The sequence below is a fragment of the Hippocampus guttulatus genome, chromosome 6 (assembly GCF_054856545.1).
Source record: "Hippocampus guttulatus isolate MCC_2025c chromosome 6, RoL_Hgut_1.0, whole genome shotgun sequence".
NCBI lineage: Eukaryota > Metazoa > Chordata > Actinopteri > Syngnathiformes > Syngnathidae > Hippocampus > Hippocampus guttulatus.
The window spans coordinates 10604203-10630595 of NC_141266.1; the positions used below are offsets into that span (position 1 = coordinate 10604203).

A 26393-nucleotide genomic window follows, 5' to 3' on the forward strand; every position below is an offset into this window, starting at 1 on the left:
AACACAATAACAATTGAATAAAGATTTTATTAAAATTTATAAATATGCAAATCTATGATGATATATAAAAGCAAACAAAAGCAACTGCAGTCATTGCGGTGACAAAAAAAAAAGGCTTCTTTACAAAGTTTTTATTTTAAACAGTACTTACGCTATAAAACAAGAATTCTTGAAATTGAGTAAGTGTTGTCAAGCTGCTGTACAACCTCTGTTGGGGCTCATGAATCGGGAGTAGGGAGGTTCATACCCTGTCTTTGCATATGTCTTACGATATCCAAAATTGAGTCCAACTCCCAGCGGAAAGCTTCCAGCTCTCTGACCTTATCCACTGCTAGGCACCTCCAATGATTGACTTGTGACTGCTGATCACACTCGGGCCACGCACCTCCAATGATCTGTAGGAAGAATTTGGAGATGGCATTTTGTCTTGATTTGAACAACCTCAAAGCTGAAAAACGGTGTACTTTCTTTTTCTCGTGAATCTATCCATTAAATAAGATTTAGAGAACAACAGCTCGCCTCATCTGATCACAAAGGCCACGTTCCAACACCAATTTGGACCACGATGATGTGCTTAATTTCATGTCTCAACCCAATCTACCTTGTTCAACTCTTTCTCTCTGTCTTGCTGTCTCAGCTCCATAGTGAGGAGCTTTGCCTCCAGGCTACAAAGGAGTTTCACTTCTGGACTCTGTGCTTCTTTGGCTTCCTTCAGTTCCTTTAAAAGTCTGCTTAACTGGAAAAAATTAATAAAACAGAAGAAATGTAATAAAATACTGAGCTCTTTCGAGGTTTTCCATGACATGGGTGACTAAATTTGGACAGAGGAAATACAACCTCATCATAAGAAGCCATGTTTCCTCCAACAGCAATAAGGCAACCCCTCATTTATGTTGAATTCATGACAAAGTGCCCAAATGTTTTGCGATGCAACCATGTGCTTGCATGAATGAAGTGGTTGACAAAGTTAAATCAATCAAGCATATTGTGTACAGATGTGAAAAGTAAGCAGGTTCTTGCAACCATCCATCCCAGTACAAAAGCAAGCAACTGAATTATGTCCTGTGAGACAGGAGAGTATATGACCAGAAAAAATTACAGTATAATTTGATACCAGTGACATTATGCTGCGCTCCAAGCTAAGAATTGTCATTGCATTCGAGAGGGAAGACAAGAAGGCTCTATAGACATGCGTTGATTCTTCTGGCATCCATTAAATAGTTCAATTGAAAATATGCAGTCTTCTGGTAGATACTGTTAGCGTAGCGAGCTATAAAAATAAAAGACTGGCAAAACCTCTCCGGAACTTTTCAACCAGAAAATTGTTACGGCACATTGACTTTTAGATGGAAATGGTACTTGAACAGCAAAAAATGCTGGCTACAAGATGTGGAAAAAAAAGCAGAGTGAAAATAAAAAACAAATAATCTGATACTGTAAGAACTATCAGAATGTAACCTGAGCCTCCAAAGCCGCCTCTCGAGTTTTGGATAGGGCAAGTGCTTCTTTGGCCCCATGCAGCTCTTTCAGCTGATCTTGCAAAAGCTTCACCATGATCTGCAGGAGGACGAAAGTGCAAAGAAGCATTTTTGATTCTTCTGAAAACGCAGGCGATTTGGTGTTCCCTTATTATTACCTCCCGAGCGCTCAGTTCATTGCTAAGTTGGGCAACCTTTGAAGAAGAGTGCTCCATGGCGTGAGTGGCTCGCATGTGCTCCAATGCCTTGAACTTTTCTGCCTTCAAAGAAGAAATCTGCTCCAAAAAGTGATCCCTTTGCCTGAACACATAAATTCATATTCAGTCAGCCCCATTGCAGACAGTATTGCGGAGCTTGAAGGTTTTACACACACCTGCACAGCTCCTCCTTAGCTTGTACCACATCACATGTCAGTGCCTCCTTTTGCTGCTCATTGTGCAGCTCGAGCTGCTTTAGACGCTCCCGAAGAGCGTCATTCTCCTTCAGCACCTCTGTGATGTGACTCCCTGGGCAGTGCAAGTACAGTATAGATAGAACAAAAGATGGGTTAAATAGTACAGCTCACATTGAAAACCCTATGCACATGATAACACATGACATTACCCATTGTGCAACTACAAGAAATACTTACTACTACGGTACATACTATTTTGCATTTAGTCATAGTTGTACCATGTATTGATAAGTTAGATTCAATTCAGTTGTACACGACGATCGCAAAGTATTTGTCGGCACTGGTTTCGACGTATGGCCTTTTCAACGTTTCTCTGACAGGTTCTCACACACATACCTGTGAAGACTGTGGGCTGGTGGGTTTTCTCACACTGAGCAGCGGGGAACATTTCGTCTTGTGTGGATAAGGCTGATTTGACCGCGTTTAGTTGTCGTTTGGGCTCTTTGGTTTGAGAATCTTCTTGTAAGTTCGGGCCGGAGAGCATGTTCCTCCTCTCTTTCTGCAGTCTCTCCACAGTGCGGGTCAACTCCTGAACTGTTTGTGTTTTAAGAGCCAACTCTTGGTTGAGTCGGGCTATGCGGGCACCGTGTGCTTCCTCAGCTTGTCGCTGGTGTCGGGTTGGGCTGTGCAGGGCCTGCAAATACATGTACATGGATAACATCTCACTTATCAGGCTGTGCCGATCAACCCAACCGTGATAATACAAGTATTTTAACTCATTCACTCCCAAAGACGTTTTTAAACGTCTTTTCAGACTTGGTCTAGAATTGGCTGGTACTGAATGAGTTAAGAATATATTGCAAAAAGAGTACAAAACCATGTTGCGTGAACCAATGCGTTTGTCTTCATTAGGGTCATGGCTGAGTCGAATATTATGCCATCTGACTTTGTGCGTGAGGCGGGGAAACGCTGAACTGGTCGGCAGCGGATTGCAGGGCACATTACCTTTTCAAATACAACCGTGCACACTCACATTCAGACCTGTGGACAATTTAGTCTTGAGTTCACTGAACACGCATGTTTTCGGAATAATGGAGGAAGGCCATGCAAGGAGGAGGACCTGAGCTGAGAATCACAACCGGAACCTCTCAGCTATGAAGTGAAGCAGATGCAATAACTCCTAATTAACGACATTGCCCTTCATATAATCCCTCTCTCGGAATGTTAAATCCCACTTTTCTGTGTTGTCACCTTATAATAATGGCCGAAGAGATATCCTGAAGGCAAAAAATAGCCAGAAACACCTCCTAATGATGCTGCACACCTTGAGAACTATAAATGACACAATTATCCGGAACTATTCATGATGAATCTGTCGCATTATTTTCTACGAGGCTCGTAACGTTGACTTGTTATATAATATGTAGCACTTACCTTGCGTTTGACTTGTTTCTTGAGAGTTTCGATCTGATTCTGAAGAATGGTTTCCTTCTGCTCGTAGGCTTCTTGTACCTGCTGCAGCTCAACCTTCATTCTTTCAACCTGTGACATCCATGATTCAGTACCCGACGCTGAAATTGCAGCCCCCTCCTGTTTGTACTTCAGCTGCTGCTCCAACTCAGAGATCTGATGTTCGTACCGCAGCTGCATGGTGAGACACAGACATACTAATCTTGATATATTAGATGCTTTGGGAGAATAGGTGGCATTGATGTAAGCATCGCCTCAACTCAGCCCATTATGTTCAAAGCACGTTCAAAGCAGGAACATGCTATTTTTCCTGAGATTGTACGAATAATTAATAGCAACTATAATGTGTGTGTGTGTGTGTGTGTGTATATATATATATATATATATATATATATATATATATATATATATACAGTATTTTGCACATTCTCTGCTTGTTCTGAGGATGAGTGGTACTATACAGGGTCGTTTTTTTCGGCTAAAACGCCTTATGATATATGGTCATTTCTTTGGGGCTCAAGATTTCGCCAATAATGCTTTACAATCCATGGTTGTTTATTTCGTCGAAAAATTTCTGCAAAAAATGCCTTCCTATACATGGTCATTTTTTTCGTAGAAAAATTTCTGCTAAAAACGCCTTACTATACATGGTCGTTTTTTTCGGCTAAGAAAACCTTACTATACATGGTAGTTTTTTCGTGTGAAAATTTCAGCTTAAAACGCCTTACTATACATGGTGTTTTTTTTCGGTCACTTTTTTTCGACTATAAACGCCTCACTATACATGGTCGTTTTTTTCGGCTAAAAACGCTTTACTATACATGGTTGTTTTTTCTAGCTAAAAACGCCTGACTATACATGGTCGTATTTTTCGACTAAAAACGCCTCACTATACATGGTCTTTTTTTGTCGACTAAAAACGCCTCATTGTGCGTTGCCTTTTTTTTCGGCTAAAAATGGCGTACTATGCATGTTAGTTTTTTTGGGCTAAAAATTGAGGCTAAAAACGCCTTATTATACATGGTCGTTTTTTTCGGCTAATAATGCCCCAGTATGCATGGTCGATTTTTTCGGCTACAAATTTCAGCTACAAACGCCTTACGGTACATGGTTGTTTTTTTTCGGGTAAAAACGCCTCACTATACATGGTCGTTTTTTTCAGCTAAAATTTTCAGCTAAAAACGCCTTACTATATACACATGGTTGGGGTTTTTTTGGCTAAGAATTTTGGCTAAAAACGCCTTACTACACATGGTCATTTTTTTCAGCTAAAAACGCCTGACTATATACACATGGTTGTTGTTTTTTTGGGCTAAGAATTGTGGCTAAAAATGCCTTACAACACATGGTCATTTTTTTCAGCTAAAAACGCCTGACTATATATACGTGGTTGTTTTTCTGGGGCTAAAAATTTTGGCTAAAAACGCATTACTATACATGGTCGGTTTTTTCGTCTAAAAATTTCAGCTTCAACGCCTAACTATACATGGTGGGGGGTTTTTCGGCTAAAAAAACCTTACGAGACATGGTCGCTTTTATTCGACTAAAAACACCTTATGATACATGGTCCTTTTTTTTCGGCTAAAAATGCCTTTCTATACATGGTCGTTTTTTTCGGGTAAAAAACGCCTTACTATACATGGTCGTTTTTTTCGGGCTAAAAACGCCTTACTATACATGGTCGTTTTTTTTCGGGCTAAAAACGCCTTACTATACATGGTCGTTTTTTTCGGGTAAAAAACGCCTTACTATATACATGGTCGTTTTTTTCGGGCTAAAAACACCTTTCTATACAGGGTCGTTTTTTTTCGGGCTAAAAACGCCTTACTATACATGGTCGTTTTTTTCGGGCTAAAAACGCCCGACTATACATGGTCGTTTTTTTCGGGGCTAAAAACGCCTTACTATACATGGTCGTTTTTTTCATCTAAAATTTTCAGCTTAAAACGCCTCACTATACAAGGTCGTTTTTTTCGGCTAAAAACTTACTATAAATGGTTGTTTTTTTTCTAGCTAAAAACGCCTGACTATACATGGTCGTATTTTTCGGCCAGAAACGCCTTACAATACATGGTCTTTTTTTGTCGGCTAAAACGCCTCATTGTGCATTGCCGTTTTTTTCGGCTAAAATGGCGTTCTATGCATGTTAGTTTTTTTAGGCTAAAAAATTCGGCTAAAAACGCCTTATGGTTGTTTTTTTTCATTAAAAAAAACGGCTAAGGATACATCGTCGATTTTTCGCTTAAAAACGGCCTACTATACATGGTAGTTTTTTAAGGCTAAAAACGCCTTACTATGAATGTTAGTTGTTTTTGGATAAAAATGCCTGACTATACATGGTCATGAAAAAAAGCCTTACTGTCCTTGCCAAATCTGCAACCCAAACAGGCCTTTACATATCTGGTTGTTCAAAAATGCTTGATATCCAAAGTCTACAGATGATGGCCAAGACCTGGATTCGAACTGCCATCTTCTCACTGTTAGGCTGGTGCACTAACCAGTAGACCACACTGGCGCTGTTACATCAAGCTCAGGAGTACAACCCAAAAGGGCCTTTACATACCGGGTCAATTTTTAAAAAAAAAAAAGCTTGAACTGTGAACTCTGCAGATGTTGGCCAAGACCTGGATTTGAACACTGCACCTCTGCACTGGTAAGCCGACACAGTAACCAGTCAATCACAGTGGTGCTGTTTTGCTGAGATTGTAAGGAATAACCCAAATAGGTCTTAATATACGTGGTCAAAAAAGCTTTCCATGCCTGGATTTAGCCAAAAATGCCTTACTTTGCATGGTCCATTTTTTCGGCTAAAAATGCCTTACTATACATGATTGTTTTTTTCTGCGAAAAACGCCTTACTATACATGGTCGTTTTTTTGGGCGAAAAACGGCTCACTATACATGGTTGATTTTTGGGTTAAAAACGCCTTACTATACATGGTCGTTTTTTTCGGCAAAAAACGCCGTATGATGCATGTTAGTTTTTTGGGCTAAAAATTTCGGCTAAAAAGGCCTGTCTATAAATCATCGTTTTTTTCCAGCTAAAAACCACCTACTCTGCATGGACATCTTTTTCGGCCCAAAACCCCTTACTCTCTATACATGGTCGTTTTTGGGCTAAAAATAGCTTACTATTCATGGTCTTTTTTTCGTCAAAAAATTTCTGTTTAAAACGCCTTACTATTCATGGTTGTTTTTTTCAGCTAAAAACACCATACTATGCATGGTTGTTTTTTCTAGCTAAAAACGCCTCACTGTGCATGTTAGTTTTTTTGGGCTAAAAGTTTCGGCTAAAAACGCCTTACGGTACATGGTCGTTCTTTTGGGCTAAAAACGCCTCACGATACATCGTCGATTTTTCGCTTAAAAACGGCCTACTATACATGGTAGTTTTTTAAGGCTAAAAACGCCTTACTATGAATGTTAGTTGTTTTGGATAAAAACGCCTGACTATACATGGTCATGAAAAAAAGCCTTACTGTACTTGCAAAATCTGCAACACAAATAGGCCTTTACATATCTGGTTGTTCAAAAATGCTTGATATCCAAACTCTACAGATGATGGCCAAGACCTGGATTCAAACCGGCATCTTCTCACTGTTAGGCTGATGCACTAACCAGTAGACCACAGTGGCGCTGTTACATCAAGCTCAAGAGTACAACCCAAAAGGGGCTTAACATACCTGGTCATTTAAAAAAAAAAAAAAAAGAAAAAAGCTTGAAATGTGAACTCTGCAGCTGTTGGCCAAGACCTGGATTTGAACACTGCACCTCTGCACTGGTAAGCCAACACAGTAATCAGTCAACCACAGTGGTGCTGTTTTGCTGACATTGTAAGTAATAACCCAAATACGTCTTCATATACGTGGTCAAAAACTTTCCATGCCTGGATTTAGCCAAAAACGCCTTACTTTGCATGGTCTTTTTTTCCGGACATTATAAATGTTCTGCGATTGGCTGGCGACTGATTCAGGGTGTCCCCCGCCTACTGCCCGGAGACGGCTGGGATAGGCTCCAGCACCCCCCGCGACCCTAGTGAGGATCAAGCGGTTCGGAAAATGGATGGATGGATGGATTATAAATGTTGGCTGAATATGTCCTACTGTATACATGGTTGTTTTTTCAGCTCAAAACGCGTGACTATACATGGTCGTTTTTTCGGGCTAAAAACGCCTTACTATACATGGTCGTTTTTTTCGGGGCTAAAAACGCCTTACTATACATGGTTGGTCTTTTGGGGCTAAAAACGGCTTACTATACATGGTCGTTTTTTTCGGGCTAAAAACACCTTACTATACATGGTCGTTTTTTTCATCTAAAATTTTCAGCTTAAAACGCCTTACTATACATGGTGGTTTTTTTCGGTCACTTTTTTTCGACTAAAAACGCCTTACTTATACATGGTCGTTTTTTTCGGGTAAAAAACACCTTACTATACATGGTCGTTTTTTCGGGCAAAAAACACCTTACTATACATGGTCGTTTTTTGGGGGCTAAAAATTTCGGCTAAAAACGCCTTACTATACTGTCGTTTTTTTCGGCCTAAAAATGCCTTACTATACTATGTTGTTTTTTTCGGCTTAAAAACGCCTTACTATACTGTCGTTTTTTTTTTAGCTAAAAACGCCTTACTATACTATGTCGTTTTTTTCAGCTCAAAACGCGTGACTATACATGGTCGTTTTTTCGGGCTAAAAACGCCTTACTATACATGGTCGTTTTTTTCGGGGCTAAAAACGCCTTACTATACATGGTTGGTCTTTTGGGGCTAAAAACGGCTTACTATACATGGTCGTTTTTTTCGGGCTAAAAACACCTTACTATACATGGTCGTTTTTTTCATCTAAAATTTTCAGCTTAAAACGCCTTACTATACATGGTGGTTTTTTTCGGTCACTTTTTTTCGACTAAAAACGCCTTACTTATACATGGTCGTTTTTTTCGGGTAAAAAACACCTTACTATACATGGTCGTTTTTTCGGGCAAAAAACACCTTACTATACATGGTCGTTTTTTGGGGGCTAAAAATTTCGGCTAAAAACGCCTTACTATACTGTCGTTTTTTTCGGCCTAAAAATGCCTTACTATACTATGTTGTTTTTTTCGGCTTAAAAACGCCTTACTATACTGTCGTTTTTTTTTTAGCTAAAAACGCCTTACTATACTATGTCGTTTTTTCCCGGCTAAAAACGCCTTACTATACTATGTGGATTTTTTTTGGGCTAAAAACGCCTTACTATACTATGTTGTTTTTGTCGGGCTAAAAACGCCTTACTATACTATGTCGTTTTTTTCGGGCTAAAAACCCCTTAGTATATAGTATGTTGTTTTATCCGGGCTAAAAACACCTTACTATACTATGTCGTTTTTTTTTGGCCTAAAAACGCCTTACTATACTATGTCGTTTTTTTCGGTTTAAAAATAGCTTACTATACTATGTCGTTTTTTTTCGGGCTAAAAACGCCTTACTATCCTATGTCGTTTTTTTCGGCTTAAAAACGCCTTACTATACTACGTTGTTTTTTTCGGGCTAAAAACGCCTTACTATACTATGTCGTTTTTTTTCAGCGTAAAAACGCCTTACTATACTATGTCGTTTTTTTCGGCCTAAAAACGCCTTACTATACTAGGTCATTTTTTTCGGCTTAAAAATGCCTTACTATATATACTATGTCGTTTTTTTTCGGGCTAAAAACGCCTTACTATACTATGTCGTTTTTTTCGGCTTAAAAACGCCTTACTATACTATGTTGTTTTTTTCGGCTTAAAAACGCCTTAATATACTATGTTGGTTTTTTCGGCCTAAAAACGCCTTACTATATACTATGTCATTTTTTTCGGCTTAAAAACGCCTTACTATACTATGTCGTTTTTTTTCGGGCTACAAACGCCTTACTATACTATGTCGTTTTTTTTGGCCTAAAAACGCCTTTCTATACGAGGTCGTTTTTTTTCGGCTTAAAAATGCCTTACTATGCTATGTCGTTTTTTTCGGGCTAAAAACGGCTTACACTATGTCCTTTTTTTCGGCTTAAAAACGCCTTACTATACTATGTCGTTTTTTCCGGGCTAAAAACGCCTTACTATACTATTTAGTTTTTTTCGGGCTAAAAACGCCGTACTATACTATGTCGTTTTTTTTTTTCAGCGTAAAAACGCCTTACTATACTGTCGTTTTTTTCGGGCTACAAACGGCTTACTATACTATGTCGTTTTTTTCCGGGCTAAAAACGCCTTACTATACTATGTCGTTTTTTTGGGCTAAAAACGCCTTACTATACTATTTCATTTTTTTCGGCTTAAAAACGCCTTACTATACTATGTTGTTTTTTTCGGGCTAAAAACGCCTTATACATGGTCCATTTTTTCGGCTAAAAATGCCTTACTATACATGATTGTTTTTTTCGGCGAAAAACGCCTTACTATACATGGTCGTTTTTTTGGGCGAAAAACGGCTCACTATACATGGTTGATTTTTGGGTTAAAAACGCCTTATTACACATGGTCGGTTATTTGGGCGAAAAACGGCTCACTATACATGGTTGATTTTTGGGTTAAAAACGCCTTATTACACATGGTCGGTTATTTTGGCTAAAAACGCCTCACTATACATGGTCAATTTTTTGGCTAAAAACGCCTTACTATACATGGTCGTTTTTTTCGGCAAAAAACGCCGTATGATGCATGTTAGTTTTTTGGGCTAAAAATTTCGGCTAAAAAGGCCTGTCTATAAATCATCGTTTTTTTCCAGCTAAAAACCACCTACTCTGCATGGACATCTTTTTCGGCCCAAAACCCCTTACTCTCTATACATGGTCGTTTTTGGGCTAAAAATAGCTTACTATTCATGGTCTTTTTTTCGTCAAAAAATTTCTGTTTAAAACGCCTTAAAATTCATGGTTGTTTTTTTCAGCTAAAAACACCATACTATGCATGGTTGTTTTTTCTAGCTAAAAACGCCTCACTGTGCATGTTAGTTTTTTTGGGCTAAAAGTTTCGGCTAAAAACGCCTTACGGTACATGGTCGTTCTTTTGGGCTAAAAACGCCTCACGATACATCGTCGATTTTTCGCTTAAAAACGGCCTACTATACATGGTAGTTTTTTAAGGCTAAAAACGCCTTACTATGAATGTTAGTTGTTTTGGATAAAAACGCCTGACTATACATGGTCATGAAAAAAAGCCTTACTGTACTTGCAAAATCTGCAACACAAATAGGCCTTTACATATCTGGTTGTTCAAAAATGCTTGATATCCAAACTCTACAGATGATGGCCAAGACCTGGATTCGAACTGCCATCTTCTCACTGTTAGGCTGATGCACTAACCAGTAGACCACAGTGGCGCTGTTACATCAAGCTCAAGAGTACAACCCAAAAGGGCCTTAACATACCTGGTCATTTAAAAAAAAAAAAAAAAAAAGCTTGAAATGTGAACTCTGCAGCTGTTGGCCAAGACCTGGATTTGAACACTGCACCTCTGCACTGGTAAGCCAACACAGTAACCAGTCAACCACAGTGGTGCTGTTTTGCTGACATTGTATGTAATAACCCAAATACGTCTTCATATACGTGGTCAAAAAAAGCTTTCCATGCCTGGATTTAGCCAAAAACGCCTTACTTTGCATGGTCTTTTTTTTCGGCTATTATAAATGTTGGCTGAATATGTCCTACTGTATACATGGTTGTTTTTTCAGCTCAAAACGCGTGACTGTACATGGACGTTTTTTTCGGCTAAAAACGCCTTACTATACATGGTCGTTTTTTTCAGGCTAAAAACACCTTACTATATACATGGTCGTTTTTTTCATCTAAAATTTTCAGCTTAAAACGCCTTACTATACATGGTGGTTTTTTTCGGTCACTTTTTTTCTACTAAAAACGCCTCACTATACAAGGTCGTTTTTTTCCCGGCTAAAAACGCCTTACTATACATGGTTGTTTTTTCTAGCTAAAAACGCCTGACTATACATGGTCGTTTTTTTCGGGCAGAAACGCCTTACTATACATGGTCTTTTTTTGTCGACTAAAACGCCTCATTGTGCATTGCCGTTTTTTTCGGCTAAAATGGCGTTCTATGCATGTTAGTTTTTTTAGGCTAAAAATTTCGGCTAAAAATGCCTTATGGTCATTTTTTTCGATTTAAAAAAACGGCTAAGGATACATCGTCGATTTTTCGCTTAAAAACGCCTTACTATAAATGTTAGTTGTTTTTGGATAAAAATGCCTGACTATACATGGTCATGAAAAAAAGCCTTACTGTACTTGCAATATCTGCAACACAAATTGGCCTTTACATATCTGGTTGTTCAAAAATGCTTGATATCCAAATTCTACAGATGATGGCCAAGACCTGGATTCGAACCGGCATCTTCTCACTGTTAGGCTGATGCACTAACCAGTAGACCACAGTGGCGCTGTTACATGAAGCTCAAGAGTACAACCCAAAAGGGGCTTAACATACCTGGTCAAAAAAAAGAAAAGAAAAGAAAAAAGCTTGAAATGTGAACTCTGCAGCTGTTGGCCAAGACCTGGATTTGAACACTGCACCTCTGCACTGGTAAGCCAACACAGTTACTAGTCAACCACAGTGGTGCTGTTTTGCTGACATTGTAAGTAATAACCCAAATACGTCTTCATATACGTGGTCAAAAAAGCTTTCCATGCCTGGATTTAGCCAAAAACGCCTTACTTTGCATGGTCTTTTTTTCCGGCTATTATAAATGTTGGCTGAATATGCCCTCCTGTATACATGGTTGTTTTTTCAGCTCAAAACGCGTGACTATACATGGACGTTTTTTTCGGCTAAAAACGCCTTACTATACATGGTCGTTTTTGGGCTAAAAATACCTTACTATACATGATGGGTTTTTTTGTGCTAAAAACGCCTTACTATACATGGTCGTTTTTTTTCGGGCTACAAACGCCTTACTATACATGGTCGTTTTTTTTCGGCTAAAAACGACCGACTACATGGTCGTTTTTTTTCGGCTAAAAACGCCTTACTATACAGTACATTGTCCTTTTTTTAACGGCTAAAAACACCCCTCTACATGATCGTTTTTTGGAGCCAAAAACGCCTTACTCCACATGGTCGTTTTTTTCAGCTAAAAATGCCTTGCTATCTATACATGGTTATTTTTGAGTGCTAAAAATGCCTTACTCGATGTGGTCGTTCTTTTGGGCTCAAAATTTCGGCTAAAAACGCCTACAGAAAATGGTTGGATGGATCTATTGCTGTTGAAGCAAAATAATTTGGATGGAAATTGTTCTGTTAGGCAGCTGTGGATGAGCATTGCCTTATCTTAACTAATACTTAAAATAAAGCAGAGTTTGCAGAACCACTTGGTAAATGTTACACTTTTGAGTCCTAACTCGACATTTCTACTTCATGTTAACAAGCACGACAGCAATTAGATTTCTACTTTGGTGTTCTGGAACTGTTTCTCCATAGACTGTAGGTTGTGTTTGGCCTCTTCATCATGTCTCTCCATTTCTGCCTCAACATGTTGTATCCTACGCTCAAGCAGGGTGTTGATGTCATTAGAGGCCAACTTAATTCCGGTGGCCACATCCCCTTTCGTATCCGTAGTGGCTGCAGCCGCAATGAGAGCTGACAACGAGTTTGGGTTCCTGGATCTTAGTTTCTGCTCCAACTGCTTTACCTGGTCAAATCAAAAAGACATTGAAGCAATAAAAATGACTAAATCAGATCGGAAAGAGACAGTAACGACTGTAACATGCTGGCTTCATATTGTTTGAAAGACAAACCTGCAGCTCCAACTCCTTCATCCTTTTCAAGTCCACCCTTTTCTCTTTTGAGTGTAGAATGCTATTTCCTTTACCCACCTGGGTTTTCATGTTCTCTACCTGAAAATTAGATTGAAAACAGGAAATAGACAAAAGCTTTAATATCGCTTCCATGGCAATGTAATATGGGGATGAGCATTGCTATCCCAGACTGCCTGAGCAACTTAATGGCCCATCCTCTGCCTTGTGCTTAGCGTGCATGCATAGTGGGACTGTATAACAGCTGAAATCATAATTAGGCTTGTCCAATTCAAGATCTTGAATCGGGTATGTTGGACCCCCTCTAAGATACACAGAGTCAAATAAAAAGACACCCCAGACTGCTGGAGTTGCCAAAATGGGGAGGGCACCTGACTCATATTCTGTGGAGCAGTCCAAAAAATGCAAGATTTCTGGCCTGAGATTAAGAGTAATGTCACCAAGATTATAGGGTGTGATATGCCTTTCTCCGAGAGGCTGTATTTGTCAGACCACACAACCTCAATTGACAAAACCTCGTTTGGTTTTATTTGGTGTTGATTGCTTTGATGTGGTTGTTGTCTTTGTTGTTGGAGTTTAAGCACAGTACAATGTACAGTTGATGCTTATTTGAATTATTCTTCACATTGTGATATGACCGATGCTCGCCACGTGTGCTCATCTTATCCTGTGTTGTGCAATTTTCAAAATCTTAATGTTAGTTTAAAAAATATATATGTTTTGAAGATATCCCTGGCCGCTAAATATTATACATTATTGCATGAATATGTTTATCTGCAGCAAGTGCACATGAGAAGCCTAAAGCTTTACAGAATAAAATGAGTTTAAATAGGGCACAGATGAGTTCTTGGCGACTTTATTAATCTCTTGTACTTTGGGGTACAGTTGCTTGGGCAGCGACTGACCTGCTCTTTCAGTTGATCAATCTCTGCTGTAGCAGCCTTCAGTCGCGCTGCATCTCTTCTAGACAAAACTTCCTGGTTGTCTGTAAACCACTGGATCTGCTTCTTTAGTGCAGCGACTTCTTCTCTGTATGTATCCTCTGGTACAGTGACTGGCACATTAAAAAAAGCGTAACAATTCACAATAGCCATTGATGGGCGTTTCAAATGAGTTTAAAATAAAAAAGAAATACTGTATTTTCTGCACTGTAAGGCGCTTCAGATTATAAGGTGCATCTTGACCTATTTTAAAATTGATTTCATCTATATATATCGCGCACTACATTATAAGGCGCACAGAATATAAATGACAATAATGCCTGCAGTTGTGCTTTGCATCCACTAGATGAAGCTACGCTTAAGGGAATATATTATGATACACTACAGCTTTATTTTTATAGAGCCTTCACAATCGTAGTGGCTGTAACAAAGCCATGAGAACTGGTCACAAAAACGCACATGGAACATAGAAATACAAATACAAAACAATAAATGAAAGACAACAATTATGAAGACGATTAATTCAACAAAAAGGCACACAAACCTCACATCCACAAGGGGCTAAATGTCCTTAGAAGTCTTGCTTCTTTCCTTCTCCCTTCATTTAGTCAGTAGTTAACTATGCTTTTGGTATTATCTGTTTTATTATGACTGTGCAGAGCTCCCAAATCAGTTGTCTGTTGGAGTGTGCGTTGGCGAATGCACATGTCAATTAGTGTCGAGCAGAACCTTTTTAGGTTGCAATTGGTTCCTGCTAATAATCACCACGAGATGGCAGAGGAACACCAACAGGGAAACAATTCAATGGGGAATATAAAGAGACTGTAACATCATATACATAAAGTGCATCGGATTAGAGGGAGCACTGTCGGCTTTTGGGAAAATTGAATGCTATTAGGTGCACCTTCTAGCGCAGAAAATACAGTACATGACGTACTATATCTGATCATTTCGGCTGTAGCACTGTTGTTGTCAGTCTTACCAGAGGTGGAAACAGTCTGTGCTTTAGCCATATCTCTCTCCTTCCTGATTAGTTCTATGTCCAGATGCAGGGCCTGGTTCTCCTGTCTCAGTCTGTGAATGTCCTCCGACAGTTTGGCCTCATTCATCTACTGACAAGAAACATTTGAATGATTTGTCAGGAAGCTCGAAATAAAGTTAAGATTCAAGATAAGTGTGTTATAGAGATACTTGCCTGAGATGTATTAAGGTCAGCTAATAAGTCTTTAATACGATGATCTAATGAGCATGATGATTTACTGAGCTGCTCTCTGAATGAGATGATAAACACTGATTTTTAATATGCAACAGACAACGGTTGAAGAGAAAAATATCATTTGCAGTGTTTGAACAAACAAAAAATCCTTTCAAATGTTCACATTTCAACAACTGTCACTGCTGCATTGCCAATGCCACACACATTTACTGAACCTACCTTGTGAAAAGCAGCTCGCTTTCAAGTCTTTGGTTTTCATGAAACATGGCTTGCTCATCGGCTGTACTCTTGGAACGCTGAGCTTTCAACTGCAAGTACAGCTTCTCATTCTCCTGTGAAATATATATATATATGAATGAATTTCAAAAGAGGAGGTTTGAAGACCGCTTACCTGTTGGTAACCTTGAATGATCATCTCCTGATCCCTTATTTCTTTCTTAATCTGTTGGAGGGTTTTCTCAGTCATAGCATCCGTTTTCTCAGTCAGTATCAACCTTTTACTGGCTTCTTCTGCACTATGCAACTACAATGTGGGAAAAAAACACGACAGATTAAAAAAAAAAAAGACCCAAGACATGTATACAACAACATTAATTGTTGGGCAACACCGGAGAACAAAACAGGAGTCTGCTCTTTTCTCTCTCTGCCCAACACAGAAATGCATGCTTTTATCACCAATCAAATTGATTACTGTAATGCCTTGCTTTCTGTTCTTCCTAAAAAGAGCATTTCATGTCTGTGTCCTGACTAAGAGTGGAATCGAAGAAGCAGCCATTAATCAGTGTTTAACAAAACCCAAATCCTGATTTATACCCAATGTCTGATGCCTCAAAAGGTTTTAATACACGTGCATTGGTTATTTTTGTGCATGTTTATCAACCTTGCTCTGAAGAACATAGTTGTGCTGTTGGAGCTCCTCTTTTTGTTGCTTCATTAGTTGCAGTTCCTTATCCTTCTTGGTGAGCTGACCTCTTAGCTCCTCCAGCAGAGAATTGCCCTTCTGGACATTAAAAAAATGTTGAGAAATGGCAGAATGCAAAGACGGTTATACTGACTGTTAACTTGTCCTATCCTACCTGGAAAAATACATTTAAATCCTGATTTTGTTATAATTCTATGGAAAGCATCTACTGATGAAGAGGCACATTATGAAGCATGTAGAACAAGCATTTTGAGACATCAAGAACTAAATTCAGGAGCATGCCTTTGAATAGACTTTTTTCATCCAAGACATCCCATTCTGAGGGCATTAAAATCAATTGCAACTGGACTGGTGTGATTGTGTTCGAAGACATTTCGCCTCTCATGCAAGTTGACAGCACAACACTAGCCTGAGTGTTAGTGTGGAAACCCATCTTTTTATCACGGAAATTAGAGGCCCGTGAGAATAAGTAGATTATAACATTTACTGAATATGACAAAGACACGGCGGCAAAAGTCATACATCTGTTACTTCCTGGCAACTGCTTGCGGCCATCTGCTTTTGAAGGACATTCGCTAATGACTGTACAGAGACCACAAGATTACTGCTCATTTTCAGACCTGGGTCTGCAAAAAAAATAAAAGAGAAATAAAGTACAGCATCAATGTTAACATGAAAGAGTTCAATTGTTAACTGGGAGCATGGCAAGATCACTAAAAATGCATGAATTAAAATTGATTGCATTTACGTAGAGCATCTACAGGTTCATCAGCATGAGAGTTAGTTTAGCATTGAATAGACCACTGGTGTCAAACTCAAGGCCCGAGGGCCAGATCTGGCTCGCCACGTCATTCTATGTGGCCCGCGAAAGCAGATCATGTGTGTCAACTTCCATGATCCTTTTGAAAATCTGTACCGAAAGGTCAAATTGTCGTGTGTGATAAATGATGTTGAGATTTTGCAATAATTTTCTGACCGTTTACACTCACTTGAAGAATAAGTGAACAAACAACAAATAAAGAGTTGACTGATTTCAAAACTAGTAATCCATCAATTTTTGTATACAAGTAGTAATACTATGTGATGATTAAACATTCATTCGGCCCTCCGAGGGAAGATGTAACTCCAAAGTGGCCTGCGACAAAAATTTGTTTGCCACTCCTGGAATAAGCTATTTAAGTCTTTTGTGTGGAAACATCAGTATTAACCTGTGTCGTTGCCATCTTTTTCTTTGTTTTTCGCAGTTTTGAAGCTGGGCTTTATTGCTTGGGGACCAGAGGATTTGGTTGCAGCAGCAGTTTTATTCGCTCTTGTCAGTCTTTTAGCCTCAACTTTCTGGACTGTTGACGTTGCCACAAAAGGCTTCCTTGTTGACGATGTTGAAGGAGCATTACTGGTACAGCGACGGGGGTGCTATGAGAAAACAGAGAGAATGTGTGTTTAGATATTGGTTTTAACTGCAGTGAATGTGATGAGCAAATCTAACGTGGTAGAGTTTCTGCATTTATACAAAAGATATGCATTAAGCTTTAGAATACATTTATAGTGGAAGCCTTGAATTTGAATGTTATTTTACCATTCAACAATCAGTTCTGTGATCTCCACAAGCAGAGCTGTCAACCATTTGACATTTGCCTGCAGATGTACAGTATCTATCGGTATACATTTTTCTTTACCCCCCAAAAATTCTTGAATAAGCGTAAGCGCCAATAAGCATTTTCCACCAAAACAGGCATTGTCCTCCCAAAGTGTTAAGAAAATATTTTTTTTAATCTTTTTTTTTATGTCATACATTCCCACTATCCACGCACGCTTAAAAAAATTGTTAAATATAGTTAAATATATAATTGTGAATAGGTGAATCCGTGCATGCTGAATCATGTGGCGTTCACTGTATATAATTCTAAATACGAACTACTGTAGGTCAACAGTTTTCAAATAACACATTTTGCAATACTATTAAGAGTTTAAAAGTCATCTCACAGGTTCTTTCTTTTCTTTGCCAAGCTGAGAAGCTGTGGAAGGAGCACAAATGTTCTGTTCCTGCATCAGTCTCTCGACTTCTTCTCTGATGCGTCGTGTCAGGCCTAAGTGAGAATGTTCTGGGTGGATGGATGGAGAGCTGCTTTCCGATCTCTTCAGTCCTTTCAACTTGATGGACTCTACCTTCTCTGGTTGTTCACGGTATTCTTCATTTTTGGTCAAAACTGGAAAGGTTCTGTCTAATGGATGGAAAAGCTCCTCCTCGTCATGTTCACTATGGTCAAGCAATATGACAAACAGAAGATTAAGTACACCAAGTCAAAACATGATACATATATAAAGTACATAGTAATGCCACAATTAAGCATAACCACAAAGTATGCTGCGGTAAGCACATGCAGGCAGAGCACAAATTATGGTCGAGGTGTAGCTAGCAGCTTCTAACAACTAGTAAAACATGTCATTCTCATTGGACCAGTTGTCGAAAAAGTGGCAATAAACTGAATTAAATAATCACATTTTCATTCATAGTCTTCTTCTACGTAACCATGTGAAAAAAAATGTTCAAGTCAGTATTCGTTTGTCTTTGTTCATGACTATAAACATTACTGAGAACAATTTGAATCACTAACCTGACTAGTCGGATGGGTCGCATCAATTCTTCAGCAGTGGGTAATTCTAGATGAAGAATAAATATAGATCATGTTATTTTAGTTTAAACCAGGCTCAGCCTGGCAGGCTGAAGTATTCATGTTGAACTTTAAGATTATTCCAATTCATATCAAGGTTTCCATGATTACATTTTATGGCAATTGAAAACATGACATAGCTAATTCAAAATGCATTCGTTTGCTCAGGTATAGAACACAGTGGTGCCTTAATTTACGAGTTTGACACAGTGTCTGAAAAAGCTCGTAACTCTTGTTAACTAGTATGTCAAACCAATTTTCCCCGTTGAAATGAACTGCAATGCCATTAACTAGTCCCGCGCCCTTGAAAAAAAATACTTACGCGTTTTACTAAAGAAAAATAGCACTAACAGCACTTGGACAGTGAACTACAGCTACAACTACCCTCCCAATACATTTTCTGATCCGCTTATCCTCACGAGGGTAGCGAGCGTGCCGGAGCCAATCCCAGCTATCTTCGGGCAGTAGGCAGGGGACACCCTTAGCTGGTTGCCAGCCAATTGCAGGCGTTATATGCTATTAAGGATTACCGGTACATTCATTTTTCATTTATCTGGAATGCAACTGTTGCATCATAATTCTTCTGTCAGGCCAAGTACGGTTCATAATACGATACCAGACTCATTGGTAGAGGCACATTCAGGTGACTTTGCGGCTTGCTGACGTTTGGAGGACAGAGCAATTGGGTTATTGTTGCTCTCGTTCCATTCCAGGGACAGACGATGCAGTTTAAGGTCATCGGAATCCTCTCCAGTATTAATCTGTCGGTAGGCATTGTGAAGGGCGTCCATTTCTGACCCTGCAGTCTGTACATACAACAGGTCTGCAAAAAAAGCAAACGTGTGTTAAGCGCTTACCAGAGTCAAGATATTTATAACAAGAAGTTTAATAAGATCTTTTTTTTTCATTACATTTAGTTGTTTTTATCTTGTATGAACACGTTGTCCAAAAAGAGAATCTCACAGTGGTGAACTGAAATAACTGGAAATTACTCAATGAAAATCAGATGTTGCTTTTGAATTGTGGTCCAATAGGAAAAATAATGCTGAAACTGGACAAAAACGGTGGTACCCTTGAACTAAGAGGACGCAAATTACGGATGTCACGTGTTACCTATGTCCTGAGATCCTGGTACCTCTGGTACTTCTTTCATTCTGCCTTCCATTTGTCCTTGAGAATCTTTATATGAATTATCTAGTGAAACAGAAACCAATGACAAAGAGATGAAGACATTGACATATCATTGATAACATAAACCATAACCATTATATTTAGCACATAAATAATATTGACACGTCTGTTAATAAGCTTGAATGAAGTGTAAAATATTTGGAAAGAAATCATATAGGGACCCGGGTATTCGGATTAAAAAAAGTTGGGGGTTTTTTTTTTTTTTTTTTGCTTAGTTAAAAATACAGGAGACAGGAAACATGTTTCCACTTAATAATGAACAAACAATTGGTTTCCATTTTTAGATCATGACCATTTTAGACTTAGATTTAAACTGTGCTAAGCAGCATACTATTTTCATCTCCAGAAACATTAATAAGATTTTAGAAAAATCGGTCCCCATTTTTTAAAACAAATGTTATTGAGTCAATCAACAAACAATGAATATGCAACATGTTTTGACATTATATCCAGTATGTTCATATGAATTCAGTCAATCAATTATATTTTACAGATGTGACTTCCATACCGAAACAAATCTTGTTTTTGGTTTCTGAGACACACTGTTGCCGGCTAAAACAACACACTTGAGTCAGCCTGGTTTGTGCAAAGGTTTTCGAGTGGGAACCGTTCCCATGCTGACAGGCTGACACAATTGCCTTTCCGAATGGCAAATGTGTCAGCCTGTCTGCATCCAAGTGTGCAGTCAATTGCGTCTATAAAACTGTCTTTCTAAAGTAATCCGACAGCTCTCACTGACTGCTAGCTGCTAACGCTGGACCTGCCGCTAAGTGTTGGCAACAGTATATAATGGAAATATGGTCTCAAACCTCCGGGAATAATATACGAGGCTGAAAGTTGAAAGCAACATTGAAAATCTGTTAAAAGAACAATACCTAGTGAAAGCGTTGTTGGTCATGAAGGCCACACAATGGACTACCGGTAGTTTGCATCCCTTTCAGTGTGCAAACCAACCACAGGAATTAATTTTCATTTTGCCATGCGTGATAAAAGTTTTCTATTTCATTGTATAGAGTAGTTGTATTTTTTTACACTTCCGTACATGAGGCAAAAAAAAATGCATTTTACAAGAAGCTGTTCAAGTAGTGTTAAATCCATTGTCTATCTTTCCTTTGCCTTACCTTTTGTAATAACTGGTGACATTGTAAACTTCTGGAAAATAAGAGAAAAAAGCCCAAAGGATTAAACATGTTTGCCCCTTACAATTTCATTTAATGAAAAACAAGCAATATGCTTGACAGTGGAAGCACGACAAGCAATCCTCCAAAAGGCCACCTGGACCCAAGAGGGTTCGTTGGGTTAATCATGGGCAGCACAGCTAAGATGCTACTAAGCGGTCCAACATTAACCCAACTGGGCTGCCTCTGAGGTCAAATTGCATCAGATAAAAACAACAAACCTCGATTGCAACATCCTCATCTTCAAAATCCTCATTGCGCTGTGTCAAACCTGTGAACGTGGAGAAAGGAAATATTAGATGCAAGCACGAGAACACGGACAAACAAGCGACCAAATAATTACACCCCGCTTACAGGGAGAACCTCCAATCTTGTTTTGGTCATTATCATTCAGATCAGATGCCTCCTCAGAGATCCTGGCAAGACGATACCCATTCTCATTACGATGTATAGTAATATCCCATATTATTCATTCTGCGGAATATGTACAGCTATTTACCTACCTGCGGTGAATACCGGTCGTATAACTTGTAATGTCGATCTCTTTGTTCAACTGACAATAATCTATATTAGATGAAGCACGTGCTTCAAGTTCTCCAAAGAACTTGGCCTTTTCCTCTTCTTCCATCAAAGTGTCCAATCCCTCACTCGAGGTTACACCTGGCATAGGAATAAGAAGACGATATACGGTATGTTGATAAGTTTCACAGATGATTCTGTTGAACTGGTTCTAAGTATTGATGGATATATGACGGATGTTTGAGCGACGAGACAGGTGTATGTTGGATCGGACGATGGTGCCCTATGCACTTTGTATACTCTGCTTCTAGGGAGCAGCGACCCTGCACACACACACACACACACACACACACACACACACACACACACACACACACACAGTGATAAGATCTACTCAAAATAATCGTAAGTCTAAATCGGTATAGGATGGTACCTGTGTACAGATCCGGGAGTGAGCCTTTAGCTATAAAGAGGCTCTTGTGACCGTGATGAAGAGTAAGGGATGAATCGATGCATTAATAATGACAGCACGCCATACAAATCCCTTTATAGCTAACAATTATGAACATTAGCGACTATGTCAGTGTAGGGGGACAGTTGCAGACCATTATTAAGGACTCCGGGAGCTAAAATGATGTGTAAGAAAAGCCAACTCATCTCAAATGTGGCACACATTGATCCAGTGAGAATCCAATGAGCAATTGTGACGTTTGAGCTCACTTACAATGAATCATAAGAAATGGGAAACCTGAAGCTGCATCATGTTGAGCAGGCCTGTTGTGAAATGTGAGCATTTTGGAATGAGTGTGACATTTGATTGCCTGATGATGTCATGGCAATCATCACCGCTGCATCTCTGCTTACATGTTAACTGAATTGATTGGTAGCCAAAGTGAAGTTGTTTGCAGCACTCCAAATCTCTTGAGTCTTATTCTCTATGAAAAAAATAATATCCGTCATATCTTGATGTTGGAATGGTTAGAATATGTACACTTATGGCCCTGCTGGATGGCAACTTTACGGTAAGAAGAGAAAGAACCATGAAGAGAATCGATACTTATTTATATAAACACAGTAACATCAGTTAATTGTTTGTGCTAGATTGCTTTAACAGTTCCTATTTCATTGCTGTATTTATTCCCTTTCCATGGTGGCACAGTACCTTTCTGGGATTGATGACTACTTTTTGAAGCTGACAGCTTGTCATGTAAGTCCCCTGAGTCATCTGAAACAGACTGAAAAGTAATCATGGTCAAATCAGTGTGAGGGATATCTTTGTATTTATACTTTAAGAAAGAAAAAAAATTGATTTGTGTATTTACATTTGGTATACTTGACAGGCTACAGTGATATTTTGTCCCCGTTAAAAAAAAAAAAAGGCATACCATCTAATTAACAAAATAAATCCTCAGTAATTGATCCAATCCGTCCTTGGGAGAATTGGATCGATGTCACACCTGCCTTTGTGCATAGAAAGTAACAGTGGAGCTGTACAGCATATCACTCCCACATGTTTTAAGAGATCCATAATTAACTGCAATACAAATATTCACAATAGCAGGGCCATACCTCAGACGTTTGAATAATGATGGATTTACACTGCACGGTTCAAGTGACACAATGCAGATTTTCTTGCTCTCAAAAAGCACAATTTAGATGTGTTCCCCAGCGTAAAAAGAACCAAACGCATGCAATCAGGCATCTTCCAAATGTGAATTTAAATGAGATACAAGTGCAAATTCCCTCACAACTTTGTTGCAACAATATGAGAGTGGCACTTGCCAAGGGGAAAGGGAACAGCAAGTCACATTCATTTGCAGTAAATTTACAGAGCAATGTTTTAGGCGGGCTATTTTGTGTGAAATTTAATTTTTGTTGGTTTTGTTCTTTGAACACAGTGATTCTGTGAGCAATTTAAGTGTGGATTATTTTGTGCACTAATATAATGTATACAACTAACAGTACCCGTTTTGAATTTGAAAACTTGTCGAGTTCAGTACCTGCAACGAGTTTAAGATTTAAATGAAGTCAGTGTACATCTTAAATATATCATCACTGGCAATCTGTGGCAGACTGTGCGTCTAGTAAAAAATTTGAGTGTAGAGCCCTGTTTGAACACAACCACACCATAACGAAATGCACAGCGATTTGACAACAATGTCAATTTTTTTGTATCGCACATTTTCACATGACAAGGATAAACTAAATGTGGTATTGTAGGAAATTTGCCAAATTATGAAAACATATGATTTCAGTTTCAGGATCTACTCACCTCCTTCAAGAACAGTTCATCTAGCTTTTCTTTGGCCTGATTTTGATACATTATGATGCTCTGAGCTCCTCTGAAGTCCTGCCAATGAGAAGAATTAAAATATTTAAGTATGTACTGTATGTAAGCTAAGCAGTTTGCATTTTCTCTCCATACTTGTGTGACTTTTCTCTGCGTGCTATGGTTTCCTACCACAGTTCAAACACGTGCTAGGTAGATTAACTGTAGACTGATTGTGCCAGTGTTTCCCCCAACTTCATAGAACCAATGCACAATGACACCTTACAAAATAATCTTACAGCACTCCGCCGAACAAAAGAATAGCAACATTTAAAAAATAATAATAATCGAGAAGCACTGGTCTTAGGGCAAGGTTTCTACTTCCTCAGAGACAGGCACAACAATATCAACATAACTGTTTCTGACTTTCTTGAAAAAGAATGCAATAAATAAACAGATATACCTTTAAAAGTACGTATTTTGGAAAAAAATATATATTTATTTTAAAATAATCATATAAATCATATTCCCTCTAAGCGGCATGGTGGTCGACTGGTTCGCACCAGTGTGGAGTTTGCATGTTCTCCCCGTGCGGGTTTTCTCTGGGTACTCCAGTTTCCTCCCATGTTCACAAAACATGCATGGCAGGTTGATTGATTGCTCTAATTTCCAGAGTGTGATTGTGAGTGTGAATGATTGTTTGTCTATGTGTGCCCTGAGATTCTCTGGGAACCAGGCTGTAAACAGCTTTGATAGCCCCCATCACCCTCGTGAGGATAAGCAGATCTGATAATGGGTGGATGTTCTCTATAAAAGCATATATTTATATATTTTAAATATATAACTATCTATGTACCTCGTAAATACATTTATTTGTATAATAGCTAAAAGTAAAAGATTCCCTGGCATAGAAAGCTCCACATCCCGGCTCCAATTTGATTGCGAGCAGGATAAGATGTTGTAGATTCCGTCCGCCAGTGTGACTTTTTTTTTTGGAATCAAGTGTGACTTCCAGGGGCAAAAAATTAACAAGACGTTGCCAATTATCATTTGTCAAGATCGACATTCCATCCTAATGTCCATTTGCTGTTTTAACTGCAACAATCAATATAAGAAACCTACAATAGTAGTGATAACGTACTGTATCAGATGATGTAAAATTTAGGATGAGGATTTTTTTGGTGACGCAAGACAGTTGCATTTACACTGTAGATAAGTAATTTATTTACTATGTTGAACTTCTGTTTCACTAAGGACGTTCATGTTTGTAATTCAACTCACATAAAACGTCCAACAGCCCCGCCAGATACAAAAAAAAAAAATATTTCCTGTTTACTTTGAGGCTTTGATAGTTCCCGCCATAGACATATAACATACAAACACCGATTTGAGAGGAAGGTTCCTTTCTGCCAGCGTCAGCGCATCCGCCATATTTTGTGTGGCATATCTGCATCAAAACTAATGCAAATAAATAGACTGGTCTTCATTCAGCGCCTTTCTACGAAGTGCTCGAAGTTTAAACCACTAACTCACCCATTCATTCACGCACGCGTTAATATTTTGGTGACAGACCTTCGCCCAAAACTTCATAATGTGAATTAGAATCCGATTAATAGAAAGGTTTACTGATATTTGCAGTATTTGACTATTTAATATTATTGCAGGAAGTAGCTCCCAGTTTCAAATGTTCATGACCCTTAGACTAAACAGATATTTAAAAATCGACCCGACAATAACAACCGCAGTCAGATCAGCAATGCGGCATTGTTGCTTTAAATAATTTGCGTAAAATGACGACAGATTGACGTGGTATTTGTTACTGGTCGAGGCAACTGGATTTTATATCTATAGCTTCCGTGGCACCACTCGCGCGAAACGTTTCTCAGATTGGCTACATGTAACGCGTCATAGAAGAGGACTGCCAATGAACCGAAAGGTGGCGTGACCATTGGTTTTTCATGAAATGAATGGCCGAAATTATGAAGCGGTTTAATTCGCACATCCACAATGTGCAGTGTTGTCCAGTATCCGTTTAGTGCATACATCTGAGAATACATCATACTGCCATCATATGACGTTACTGGAAACGAATTAGTATCTAATGTACTGTTCCAATTCTAAATCATCAACGAAATTCTCAAATTAAAACACGAACTAGGTGTTAAGAGCAACAAGCCATTTCCCCTCCCACATCATCCCCGTTTGCTAACGGAACATCAAAAGGTTCTTTCTTCCTGAGAAAACCGGTCGCTCTTATTTATTATCCCTTCCAAAATTTACTTCTTCCACTTGGTGCCGGTGTCGAGCCATGGAGCTGGCGTCTGTATTTTTTATGTTTATTTTTTTAGGGGGTGG

General features: G+C 38.9%; 1 protein-coding gene across 2 annotated transcripts; it reads right to left on the reverse strand.

The window, feature by feature from the left end:
- Nucleotides 1-7: 7 nt before the first annotated feature.
- On the reverse strand, nt 8-25353 carry cep162 (centrosomal protein 162). Of its 2 annotated transcripts, none has more exons than XM_086113505.1 (28): nt 25320-25353; nt 24042-24119; nt 22932-23004; nt 21754-21910; nt 21605-21666; nt 21472-21521; nt 21194-21224; nt 19995-20075; nt 19498-19704; nt 18825-18870; nt 18193-18466; nt 17418-17622; nt 16732-16835; nt 16168-16284; nt 15679-15810; nt 15507-15619; nt 15267-15342; nt 15054-15180; nt 14036-14184; nt 13113-13211; nt 12767-13006; nt 3307-3516; nt 2269-2566; nt 1852-1984; nt 1637-1778; nt 1459-1557; nt 602-736; nt 8-395 (listed from the first exon to the last, which is right to left on the reverse strand). In XM_086113505.1, exons 2-28 carry the CDS (start codon nt 24090-24092, stop codon nt 219-221), a joined length of 3588 nt encoding a protein of 1195 aa, XP_085969631.1. In that variant the 5' UTR covers nt 24093-24119; nt 25320-25353; the 3' UTR covers nt 8-218. The 2 variants fall into 2 exon arrangements, with proteins under 2 accessions (XP_085969631.1, XP_085969630.1); XM_086113504.1 differs by having other exon boundaries at nt 16168-16287.
- Between the last annotated feature and the right edge of the window lie 1040 nt (nt 25354-26393).

What these genes read in the sequence shown, in the direction of transcription:
- cep162 (XM_086113504.1), bottom strand. Translation starts at nt 24,092, where the DNA reads ATGTATCAAAATCAGGCCAAAGAAAAGCTAGATGAACTGTTCTTGAAG. An exon ending in ATGAGGATGTTGCAATCGAG is followed by an intron (nt 21,225 to 21,471) that starts GTTTGTTGTTTT and finishes CTTATTTTCCAG; the next exon opens with AAGTTTACAATGTCACCAGT. An exon ending in GTCACCAGTTATTACAAAAG is followed by an intron (nt 20,076 to 21,193) that starts GTAAGGCAAAGG and finishes CTGTTTCACTAG; the next exon opens with ATAATTCATATAAAGATTCT.